We start from the raw sequence: 12721 nt of genomic DNA on the forward strand, positions 1-12721 counted from the left end.
ATAATGTATATATTTTTATTATTTTTGCTTTTTATTTGATATTGTGTGCCTCTTAGAATGTTATTAAAATTGATTTTAAGTGTTTTAGTAATTGCTTATTGTTCTAACACATAATTGTTCTATTTAGATGTATTCACATTAATAGTCATGTTTTTTTAACCAGCTAAAAATACTATTATTTTTATTGATCATTTTCTTTTTTTTTTTTTTGAGACGGAGTCTCGCTCTGTCATCCAGGCTGGAGTGCAGTGGCCGGCTCTCAGCTCACTGCAAGCTCCGCCTCCCGGGTTTACGCCATTCTCCTGCCTCAGCCTCCCAAGTAGCTGGGATTACAGGCGCCCGCACCTCGCCCGGCTAGTTTTTTGTAATTTTTAGTAGAGACGGGGTTTCACCGTGTTAGCCAGGATGGTCTCGATCTCCTGACCTCGTGATCCGCCCGTCTCGGCCTCCCAAAGTGCTGGGATTACAGGCTTGAGCCACCGCGCCCGGCCTGATCATTTTCTTAAATATGCCAATTCTGAAAGGAATTTTCTCATATCATAATGTGTGTCACTTACATTGTTTTCTAAAGACACATGTTGTTTTCTCATTATTAAAAGATTTACTGAGAACCAGATCCACATTGAACGATCACATACCTTGAAATGTTGAACAGTGATATTTTAAACGCAGATGATTTCAACACAATCCAACATCCTCACAAAAAGGCTAAATAATAGCTTTTATAATAAAAATGGCCAGTATTTGTTTATTGAACTGCCACTGTGAGTCAGGCACTGTGTGAAACATTTTACATGCATTCCTTCATGTTATCCTTGGAAAAATGGTGGGAGATAATATTTTCCTCATTTTACATGTAAAGAAACTGAGATTCAGAGAACTTGAGTGTATTATCTGGGTTAACTTGAGAAATTTTTTGTTTTTGACTAACATGGTTAGTAAACCCATGGTTTTCTGACACCAGCACCCATATATTTTCGACAGCAGTGGAAAACATGACATGTATCAGATTTTTATGGGATACTGTTTAAAAATACAGATTCCCATACCTCTACTTGTTTAGGGTAGAGCCTCAGAATGAATTTCAGTGGGTGTTTGAAATGATTCCAGTGCATGGCCTGGTTTTTTTAATTACTCACTAAACATTGCTGTCTTAAATTATGACTTCAATTCCCGGACTCATCTATTCTGGCAGTAGGAGAAAATGAAAACATATATTTGGCCAATTGGTCAGAAATTAGGTGTATTTTGCAGGAAAGTTCTCTACCCTTGCTGATATCTTAGTTCATGCTCTAATAAGGCCATCTGGTAATGCACAATATGAGCAGTGAAACCCACAAGCAGGATTCCAGTGTCCCACTTACTTAGTTTGTTGCTAAGGGGGTTGGTCGGAACCACTGCTTGGTCAGAAGCAGTGTTTTGTAACATACAGTGGTAGTAATCCGGGCATCCACCAAGAATTTTACAGGTAGAAGGGAAACAAGGAAGGCAAAGCTTTATCTGGATCGTATGCCCCAGTTAGCAGCAAGTGCCTGACTACCCATATAATAAAAGGGATCCTAAATATTATCAGCTTGGTGTCAGGGCTTGGTGGGCCTTCCAGATTATATTGTCATATCAAGGTTCTCTGTTGTTGGCATATTGGACACACAACATGTCAATAGCCAGTCATCCTTTTTGACGGGATCTGTATTATGAAGTAATGCAACTTCCCTCCCAGCCACCGTGGCCATTTTGCTGATGAGCACCTTGAGTTGCATGGAGACTGCTGGGGAATAAGGTGCTCTAGCATCTGCTGCAATGAGTCCTCTTGACTACCTGGCTGAGTGCCTGCTCTGCATTTGCATGGGACACCCTGTTTTTACATGCTTGGCCCTCTTTTCCAGATCATTTATCACCCATTCACTGATTCTTTCATTTTTATGTCTTTGGGAATCAATATGGTGATTCTGCAAGTGGCTGATTGTATATATTTCATCAAGACCCTCGGGAACCAGGGAGGGGAGTAGCATACATTGTGGATTTGGAATCCACTGAACCCACTGTCAGTGTACTGGGACCAGAAGTCTCCTTACCATCTAATCCCGTAAGCCCCACTCTGCTTGGTGGCCCTCAGGGGAGTGGCGTTAGGTCAGAATCAGTTCTGTTAATTCTCAAACTGGCTAACTGTTTCCTCTCCTCAGTGTAAAGTCACTCTAGTAAAATGTCCCAGATGCTTGCTGGGATCTGAGAGTCAGAGAATTTGAATATATTATCTGGGTTTATTAGAGAAATTCATTGTTTTGGGAGGACTAGGAGGAAGCGCACACACTAGGAAATACAGTTACTGTATGCGAGCAGCCTTTTCCCTGGGTTTAACATAGCTCTCTTGTTCTCTGCATGTTTGGTTAAGCAGAGATTGATCATAGGCCAGGAGATGATAAGGAGGAGGAGTAGTGAAGCATGAGAATTGTCATCTCCCTTCAAGAAACTACCTCAGCTGTGTAAGCAACATGGGAAAAGGATCACCAGACAGGCTTTTGCCTTGTAGAAGGCTCTGTGGCATTTCACTATTGGAGTACTCAAAGTTGTATGAATCCTCCCAAATGTCAGTTTGTTCCTAGGTTTAATTTATTCTTAGGTTTTTGCTGTTATCCAGACAGTGTCCTGAGTCTCACATAAGAGACGGCTGGGCATCTGCATTTGTATTCAGCTGCACACAGACTTGAACTCTGCATCTGTTTGTTGACCCCGTCAACCTGTGGCTGCAAACAGTGCACCCTAGCTTGCTTCTGGCTCTTTGGGCCTGAACTGTTAACAACGTAAAGCCCCCACTCTGTCATTTTCTCTTTCAACTCTTTTCCATCAGCTTTGTCTACCTCTTGCCCACCTGTACTCCCCTCCCCATTTTGTCCCATACTGTGCTGTAGCCTCTGTCACATGATCCATCAGTCATTCTTTCAAAAGCATTTTACTGAGGGTGACCACAGATGATCATTTAAGTGACAGGTTTGCAACTTAAATGGATACTGGTCGGTCGCATTGGCTCACGCCTGCAATCCCAGCACTTTGGGAGGCCAAGGCGGGGGGGGGGGGGTCACCTGAGGTCAGGAGTTCGAGACCAGCCTGGCCAACATGGTGAAACCCCATCTTTACTAAAAATATAAAAATTAGCCGGGCATGGTGGTACACGCCTGTAATCCCAGCCATTCCAGAGGCTGAGACAGGAGAATTGCTTGAACTCAGGAAGCGGAGGTTGCAGTGAGCCGAGATTGAGCCATTGCACTCTAACCTGGGTGAAAGAGCAAGACTCTGTCTCCAAAACCAAAAAAAGACCAAACAAACAAACAAAAAAAGATTATACTAGTATCCCATCTGCTGTATTATTGTCACTGCCTGAATTCTTGAATATTGATTTCAGTTGATACTTTTTACTAGTTTTAGTTTTCAGAAGTTATCAGTTAATATGTTTATTTCTAAAGAGATTCCCTTATTTTAATCTCATCCTTTTAGATTTTAAAAGTGTTCACTGTTTAAAATCTAATGTGAATATAATTTATTTTCTGCATTTATTTGCTATGTTTATGAAATTATGGGGGTCATTACTGATGTATATCAGTTGGTTACATAGCATAATAATCATGACAATGCTCTGGTCTGTTGAGCCTTCAGTTTGTGCCAAACTTCATGCTGGATGTTTGCCTACATCGTCTATACTATACAATAATAGAGTAAATAAAATGATAGTTATATAATAATTATCATTACTACATTTATCATTTACTGAGTGCTTATTAGATGCAAGGCTTCATCCTAAAGACGTTTTGTTTGCTAACTCCTTTATTACCATAACAGCCGTCTGAGATAAGTACTATACTATTATTTTCCCCACTTAAAAATCACCCCTTTAAGATGTGGGTAATGTAACCTGCCCAAGTCATACAATTAATGTTGGATTAGGGGTTTAATGCAGAATTTCAACATCTATGTTTTTCTCCAAATAACACATTGCCTCTCATCATTAATCTATAGAGTAGTTTGGTAATAACTCCTCTCTCTATGGAATTGTACCATGGCTACAGCTATGGTAAGAAAGCCTCTCTGTCCAGCTTAAGTTTGTGATAGAAATAAAAATGCTTGAATAAGAATGAACAATTACAGTCTTTCATTAAAATCATTATTTTGGTACTCTATTAGAAAAGGATAAATGTTTGTTTCAGTAATTTGTGCTTTCAGAGATGAATTGCTGTACATAGAATCCAATTTTTAAAACTTGAGCAATGAGAGAGATTCAGATCAGATGGTTGAAATGTTCTGATTAGAACAATGAAGAGTTGGCGTAGATAATGGTTTTTATAGTCAAAACAAATTTCAAAGGAAATTTATAGAATATTGTGGCAGCTTATATTTACATACATTCCCTTATGTTTTTTCCTTTCATTCAGTTTCTGGCCTACTTCTATTAATATGATGGAAGGTAGCATGTATTGGTGCCTACTATATGTTAGGCAGTGTGCTAGGTAGTGTATACACTGTCTCCTTTCACCAGCATTTATATAAAGCTGTCCCTTGTGTTCTCAGTAGTTCTGCATTAATATACATGTGCTACCAGTAAACAGATTTTGCAAATTAAGTATTGGATTACATACAGTCTGTCTAAACTCACATGGCTAGGATTGGCATAGCTGAGATGAAAGTGTAGCTGACTAAATCCCATGCTCATTTCCTGCTCTGTGTATTAGTCTTTCTTTTCTTTGTAAGAGTTCAAATAGTCAAGTAACAGAAGTTGAATCCTTCAAGGGTGAAGTCAAGGCTTATGTGCCTCTAGCATTTCATCATTGGCCTCTTGCTTAGTTGTGAAATTAAAAGGTGGTATTGCCAGGAATTCCTGGGTTTCTCTTAGTTATGGGATAGCCTTTTTGGAAGACTAGAAAGATTTCTTATCTTTTGTAAATTAGTCTCAGATTTCTGTTAATCTTAATCTGTCTGATATTAACATTGGAAACAAAGACTAATGGAAGACCCAGATTCTGAAATAAGCACCTAACATTGAAGGTTAGTTAGGAAAAGGCAGGGGAGCAAAATCAGTAGTTCCTTAACAGTCTGTTTTTTCTCCTCGTAGTTTTCCTCCTGCATTTCATTATGGAAACAAAGATTAAAAACTTTTGTCATAATTGTGTAAAATAATGTAATAAAGTCTTTCATTTTGTTTTATTCACTGTTTTATTCTCAGAATATAGTGCTTGGTATGTAGAAATGTTTTTTGAATGAATATGTGAAGGAGCAAATTGACATAGCAATGAATGAATGTTTAATCATTCATTCAACAAATCTTTGTTGAACATCTGTATACCAAGCACTTTTCTAGACATGGAAAATGCATCACTAAGCAAAGCAGTCACAGTGTCTGCTCCATGGTAATCACTTTTTACTAAGAGAAAATAGACATGTTTTTAAAAATAAGGTATTTCAGATAGTGGTAAGTGCCTTGTACCAGCATCACAGACAAACATAGCCAGTGTAGAAGTGAGCACGTGAGCTCGGCCAGGTTGAGAAGCACGAAGGAAACATGGGCAGCTGCTGCTGAGAGTTGAGCAAAGGAGACTGGAGAAAGTGAAGACAGCCTAGCAGTGGAGGTGAGCAGATGATGGAGCTCCTACAAGTCAGCATGTGGAGTGGGGTGTTATTCCAGCAGCAGTAGGAAGCCTTTGGAGTGTGTGTAAAAGCCTGGGAATATCAGGATCACATTTATAGCTTAAACCTTCTTTTCTAGAGTGGTGTCTACTGTTGTGTGAATTTTCTGTGACAACCGCGTGCCAAATGGATTGTTTTTATTTTGGGGGATTAGTTTTTATTTACTTATTTTTTATTTTTTCTTTTCTTACAATGACACATTTTTAAATGTGATTTCTTCTTTCTTTTTTCCAGGAAGAAGAGTTGAGGAAAAGTGGAGAAGCAAAGTACTTCCATCTCAATGATGATCTCCATGTTCTCATTGAAGTGTTTGCCCCACCTGCAGAAGCTTATGCTAGGATGGGACATGCTTTGGAAGAAATCAAAAAGTTCCTCATCCCTGTTAGTACAATTTTTCTTGATTGTTAACTTGTACTTTAAAGTCTTTGCTTTAATCCTTGATAATTCTTGTCTGTAACTGTTATTTGCATAGCTCCTTTTCTGCTGAAAAGCTGTATGGACATCACCTCATGTAGACCTTACAGTGTCCCTGTGAATTAACTGGGCACTATTCCTTCTTTATATTTGAGGTGTTGGAATTTCAGGAAGATTCAATAATATGGCCAAGGTTACGTAGCTAAAAAACTTGCATAGCACAATCACTAGTTCAGGTTTTGAAACACTTTTCCTACGATTTTATGTGACACTTTACAAATTTTTTGTTCTGCAACACAAAACCGTTAGTGCCTTCTGCGTGCCATGCACTGTGCTTGGTGTTGGCATGCAGACTTGAATAAAAGCAGTCCCTGCCCTCGTTTAGTATAATCTATTATGTAATTTAGAGGAAAAGAGAAACATCAATAGATGATTTCAGTACAACATGATAAATATAGTAACAGATATAACCATAATGAGCACAGAGGGGATGGGCTATTTAGCTAGCTTCTGACAAGTACTTTGGATGTTTTGTTAAAAATTGACTATCTGTTTTAACCCTTGCAGACACCTTGACACTGCTAAGGATGTGACAGTTTAAAGGGAATACATCTCTACCTCTGTTACAAAAATTGATTTAAGTCTTTTGTGTGATTTGTATGCTCTTGATAAAAGGACATTTTATGTCATTTGCATGCTCTTGGTAAAAAGAATCATAAAGTATTCAACACTTTGGCTCAGCAGACTATTTTAGAGAAACTGACACATCTGTCAAATAGTTCTCTGGATAAGACTGTCTTCGGTCATCCTAGGCTAGTTTGGTGGATTGACTTACATACTACAGCACTTGTACTGTGATTATATTATCTGTGAGGAAAACAATTGTTATATTTATAGGCAAAGGATATTTAAATCACTTTTGCCTTTAAAAAGCCAGGACATGGAATTGCATTAAGTATGTAATAACCTGGGAACTGAAATGGCTAGTATTTTCTTTAGTTCCCATGAGCAAGTATGGCAATCTATTTCTTCATTTAGTTTAAAAACAAAATTTCTAAGGGCTTCGCTATGTGATAGGCAGATGTGAACTAATAAAATACACGATCTTTCATGGAGTTTCATGGCAAAGTCAGATATGAATCAGTTTTTCATACAAATGACTACGAAACTGAAACTCTCACAAGACCCCAGCTAAGGAGAGGTGTATGTTTTGGTGATGATGCAGTGTGGCCAAGGCAGTGGGTCTCTAGCCAGGTGAGACAGATTCTCTTTTCCAAAGATGGCTTCAGTAGCACCTTTTATCCCATGACCTTCACAGTCCTTCCCCAGGGGTAGACTCTGATTTCCCTCACACCGAATCTGGGCTGCCCAAAAGAATCTTCGCCTACTGAAGGTCACCAAGATTTTCTGTTTTCTTTAAATGTTTTTCAGTATTCTCTCACTTAAAATCCATTTTGAGTTCATTTGCATATTTCAGGTCTCTAAATTTATGTTTTTCTAGATGGATATCCAGTTTTCCTAGCACCATATGTTGAAAAGACAATCATTTCCTCATTCAGTACCTTAGTACCATTGTTGAAAATTTACTAAATGTAAATGTAAAGGTTTATTTCTGCACTCTCAAATTCTTTTTCATTGATTTGTATGCCTGCTCTTAATGCCAGTAGCATGCTCTTAATTACTTTAGCTTTAAGTAAATCTCGAAATCTAGGTTGTGTAAATTGTCCAACTTTGTTCTTTTTCAAACATTTTTTGGCTTTTCTGGCTTCTTAGCATTTTTATATATGTTTTAGGATCAGCTTCTTAATTTCTGTTTAAAAAAAAGGCTGGCTAGGATTTGATAGATATTATATTGAATCTATAGATCAGTTTGGGCATAATTTTCATCTTAAGAATTTTGAGTTTTCCAATCCAGGAACGTGAAATGTTTCTTCACTTTTAAAAAAGATATTACAAAATTTTTCTCAATAGTGTTTTATAGTTTTCAGGGTGCCAGCCTTTTCCTTTCCTTTTGCAAAATGGATTTGTAAATATTGTATACTTTTTGATACTATTGTGAGTGCAATTTTTAAAATTTCATTTTCAGATGGTTACTAGTGTATAGAAATACACTTGAGTTCTGTATATTGATTTTGTATCTTGTGATCTTGCCATGTTTATTAGTTACAGTGTGGTGTTTTTAAATAGAATCATTACAATGATTAAGTGGAATCCTAATTAGTGGAATACAGGAGCATGTCATCTGTGAATAAAGACAACTTAACTAGCTCCTTTCCAATATGGATGCCTTTAATTTTTTTTAATGTAATGTTGTTATTCTCTTCTATTCCATTCCACTCCATTCCGTTCCTTATTATACTGACTAGAACCATCAGTGCAGTGTTGTTTCTAAAATTAGGGGGGAAAGCATTCAGTCTTTCACCATTGGCTGTAGGTATTTTTATTGCTGCTCTTTGTCATATTGAAGAAGTTCTCTTATATTTCTCATTGTTGAGAGTTTTTATCCTGAATAAATGTATAAATATGGGTATTGAATTTTGCAAATCTTTTTCCTCCTGAGATGATTGTGTGGTTTTATTCTCCTTTATTTTGTGAATAATAGTGTATTACGTTAGTTGATTTCAGATGTGAAGCCACATTTGCATTCTGAGGATAATTCCCACTTGGTCATAGCATGTAGTATTCTTTATGTGTTGCTAGATACGGTTTACTAATAGTTTGTTAAGGATTTTTGCATCTGTAATTATGAGGGACATAGGTTTGTAGCACAGTATTTTTCTGGAGTCTTTTATATTAACTTACACTATTTTGGGTGCCCTTCATTTCTTCCTGTGGATAGAGTTGCCATATGGTGTTATTTCTTTTCAGCCTGAAGGTTTTTCTTCAGACTTTCCTGTAACCTAGGTCTGCTGGCAAAAAGTCTTTTGTTTTTCTGGGAATGTCTTTATTTCACCTACATCCAAAAAAAAATAGATAATATAATTATTGATTGATAGCTTTTGTTTTTTGTTTCTCCAGCACTTTGAATATGCTGCTTTGCTACCTTCTGACCTCTGTTATTTTTGATGAGAAGAGTCATTAATCATTTTGCTGTTCTCCTGTGTGTAATCTGTTGTTTTTCTCTTGCTGCTGTCAAGATTTTTTTCTGCCTCTGGTTGTCAGCAATTTGGGTGTGATGTACACGTTTATCCTATTTGTTGGCTAAGCTTTGTGCATCTATAGGTTTATGTTTTTCATTAAATGTGGAAAGTTTTCAGCTATTTAAACTTTTTCTGCCTTTCTACCCTCCACCACACCCCCTAATTATAGTTACTTGTGTGTTGATACACATGCTGGTGTCTCATGGATTTCTGAGATTCAAGATTTTTCATCCTTTTTTCCTCATGTACCTCACTCTGGATAATTTTAATGGACCAGTCTTCAAGTTAACTAATTCTTCTGCAAACTCATAGCTGTTATTGAACTCCTAGTGAATTTTTCATGGCGGGTAATATGCTTTTTAAATTTTCTTGTGTTGCAAGTCCAATATCTGGCTCCTCTCCAGTATAGTTTCTTTGTACTGCTTTTCTCCCCCTGAGTATGGGTCACGTTTTCCTGTTTCTTTGCATGTTTCTTAGTTTTGTGTTGAAAAGTCTGTTTTCAATAACATATTATAGCAAACCTGTAATCTGATTTGTTTTCTTCCCAGAGGGGTTTTTGTTGCTGACAGTTTTTTTTTTTTTTTTTTGTCTTCTATTTGCTTAATAATTTAGTTGGAATAAATTTGCAGCCTGTCTTCCTCATAGTTACAGCTAATAATATCTCTGTTAATGTGTTTTGTTGTTGTTGTTGTTGTTTTGTTTTGTTGCTTTTATTTTTAAACCTGGTCTGCCAGGGATGTTGTCTGTGTCAGCACTGCTTAGTGGACCGCCAACGGGAGCTCGTGTTCACACAACTGTGTTAGTGAGGTTTCCATCCTCTGATGATGGAGCTGTGTGTGTACATAGGGGAGTGGAACCAAGAAGACTCTCGTCGTGTCCACCCTGGCTTATCTGTTGCTCTGGGATTCCTCCTGTCTCCCCTGCATATTTGTGTACTCACCTTCAGGAAAGGTTATATGGAGAGCTTTGCCTCATTCTCTTCTTGCTGTCCACGCACATAGCCTTCCATCTAGCCAGAGGAGTGTGGCGAGCTTTTCCAGACTGTCTCATTTCCTGAATCTCTGTCCAATTTCTGGCTAGCCTGATGGTCCGTTTCTTGACGCCACCCAAGAGGGCAATACTAGGTTCATCCTTTGGCAAGCAGACCAGACTCTCATTTTTCTTACTTGAAATGTAGCACATTTTAATGAATAAATACATTGTATTTTCAGTTTACTGTGTACCTTTAGTCAGTTTTCAGACTCCTAAAATGGTTACTTTGAACCATTTCGTCAGTTTTTGTTTTGCTTTTTGTGGGAGAGGCTTTGCTGAGCTCCTCCCTTAGCTGTACCAGAAGTCGTATGTCCTGTTAGTACCTTTTGTGTTTCACTTACGTGACTTTGGACCTTGTTCCTATGAGCAGATGCAGTTTTATTTCATTCTTTTTAATGTCTCTGTAATATTTTGTTATATGCATGTTTCAGAGTTTATTTAATTGGCCCTCAAATAATGAACGTTGAAGTTACTTCTTATAGATCACAATACAAACAGTGATCCTAGGATTAACCTTGAACATAACTGTTGGCATATTTTGGCAAATATATCTGAAGAGTAAATTCCTAACAGAGAACCCACTAAATTTCTATGAGTTACTTTTAATCATTTCATTTAAAAACTTTTTCTCCATTATTCAGGCTAACATATATTTGAATAGATTCTAAGCTCACTGGATAGTCAAGTCCTGCTTACACATATTTAATCAAAATTTTAATGGCTTTTCCACTCTTTACAGTTCATGATGGTGTTAATATTAATGTTGTAATAGTTTCACTTTTCAGATGGGGAGTTAAAAATGATAATTTAAAGTGCAAAATTACAAAAATAAGTCTGTAAGCTACTATGAATGATTTGCATTCTCTACTAATTTAAAAGCATTTTTTCAAAGACCAAGAAAATTCTAACTATAATGGTAATATCAGCAGGGTCCATTTGACACCAGGAGAAACAGTCACCTAGAATTTTTAAAAATTGTCTAAAATCACATAGCTGTGAAGTTCAGTTGGTTAAATTTAGGCTTAACCTCAGATGTGATTGATTCAAATTCCGTATTTCTTAAATGTAGTTTTTCAAAGATGGTATTTTAAATGGATGTTATAGTTTTTGTGATACTGTTAAAATCACCTAACCTTACTTAGAACAATATTTTTAATGTTGTTTTTGAATAGGGCTTCGACTGTGTTCTTTTTGCATGAATCTATTTTTAACTTCATACAATTTAGTATTACGCCTCCTAACTTTTCACCAGGTCAAATATTTACCATTTATATAGCACATTATATTTAGAGCTTTACAAATCACTTATTTAGAATGTGCTTTGCAAAGTATGTGTTAATCTTCACACATTTTCAGTAAAATGGCTGGTAACATACTAATAGACTTATTTTAGAGAGGTTGAAATAATGATGGAAAGAACCAGATGCTTCCCCTGATGAGGTCACAATACCTGAAATAAGTCAGGGAAGTATTTACAATATTTATTTAGTATTTATTACAGTAAATATTACAGTATTTATTTACAATAAAATATTGACTCCATTCTTAATTTTCCTTGTCAATCACAGTGACTTGTATTGGTCCTCATTTGCCTTCTCTTCTTCCTGCTTTGCAAGTGTTAGCTGATTATGATTTTAACTTTCTTTTTGACTGGTGTTCATATTTTTTTTAATTCCAGAACGCCTTCTGCTATAAGTTTCAAGTCATTTTTTTGCATTCTGCTTTTGAAAAGAGGTAGTATTTTTAAAATAAATTTCCTGAATTTCTTTCAGGTTTTTAATTCTAAATAATAAATAATGCAGGAATCTGTCTCCTCTAAATCTTCTGTTTGCACTCTTATTTGCTCATGTTTCTTCTGTCTTAAAATCCTCTGCTCCTCCCTGAAAACTATGATCTTCTCTCTCATTTTCATTGTGCCCATACAGCTGGAAGAAGCTGCCTGCCTTTGCTTTCTCTGGCTTACTGCTATTTATTATTCATTCCACTGAAATGGATTCCATCTCTACCTTTCACCCAAACCACTATTTCTGACAGTAGTGGCTTTACTGTTAATGAATCCCATGAAATTAGGACTTCTGAGAAATGTTTGTTCATATCCTTCGCCCATTTTTTGATGGGGTTGTTCGCTTTTTCCTTGTAAATTTGTTTCAGTTCTTTGTAGATTTTAGATATTAGCCCTTTAGTTCTCATCCTGAGGCAGCACTTCTTGTAATGAACTTACTATTTCTTTGATCCTTTAGACCTGAACTTTCCCTTTTTTGTAAAATAGATTACGCTTACATTTACCCGTGTCTTAGTTGATAATTGTTGAATGGAGTTCAGGGTGCTAAGGAAGAAGGAGAAATCAAGGATGACCCCTAGAGTTTCTTAGTTGAATCTTTGGATGATAATGTAAGATGAAAGGAGAAGAGCAAATTTTCAGGAATAAGATTATGTGTTCAATTCTGAAAATGTTGAATTGC

General features: G+C 36.7%; 1 protein-coding gene across 4 annotated transcripts in view; it reads left to right on the plus strand.

Moving 5' to 3' along the window:
- KHDRBS3 (KH RNA binding domain containing, signal transduction associated 3) overlaps positions 1-12721 on the plus strand; it is a 203321-nt gene that overhangs the window by 89742 nt on the left and 100858 nt on the right. For all 4 annotated transcript variants that reach the window (XR_004435247.1, XR_004435246.1, XM_033202636.1 and 1 more), the window contains exon 4: positions 5908-6054. Coding sequence is in view for 2 of the 4 variants with exons in the window: in XM_033202636.1 (XP_033058527.1) it covers positions 5908-6054 (147 nt within the window). In the remaining 2 variants the exon portion in view is untranslated. The remainder of the gene's footprint in view (positions 1-5907; positions 6055-12721) is intronic.

Source organism: Trachypithecus francoisi, unplaced genomic scaffold, assembly GCF_009764315.1.
Source record: "Trachypithecus francoisi isolate TF-2019V2 unplaced genomic scaffold, Tfra_2.0 Lachesis_group7, whole genome shotgun sequence".
Lineage (NCBI taxonomy): Eukaryota > Metazoa > Chordata > Mammalia > Primates > Cercopithecidae > Trachypithecus > Trachypithecus francoisi.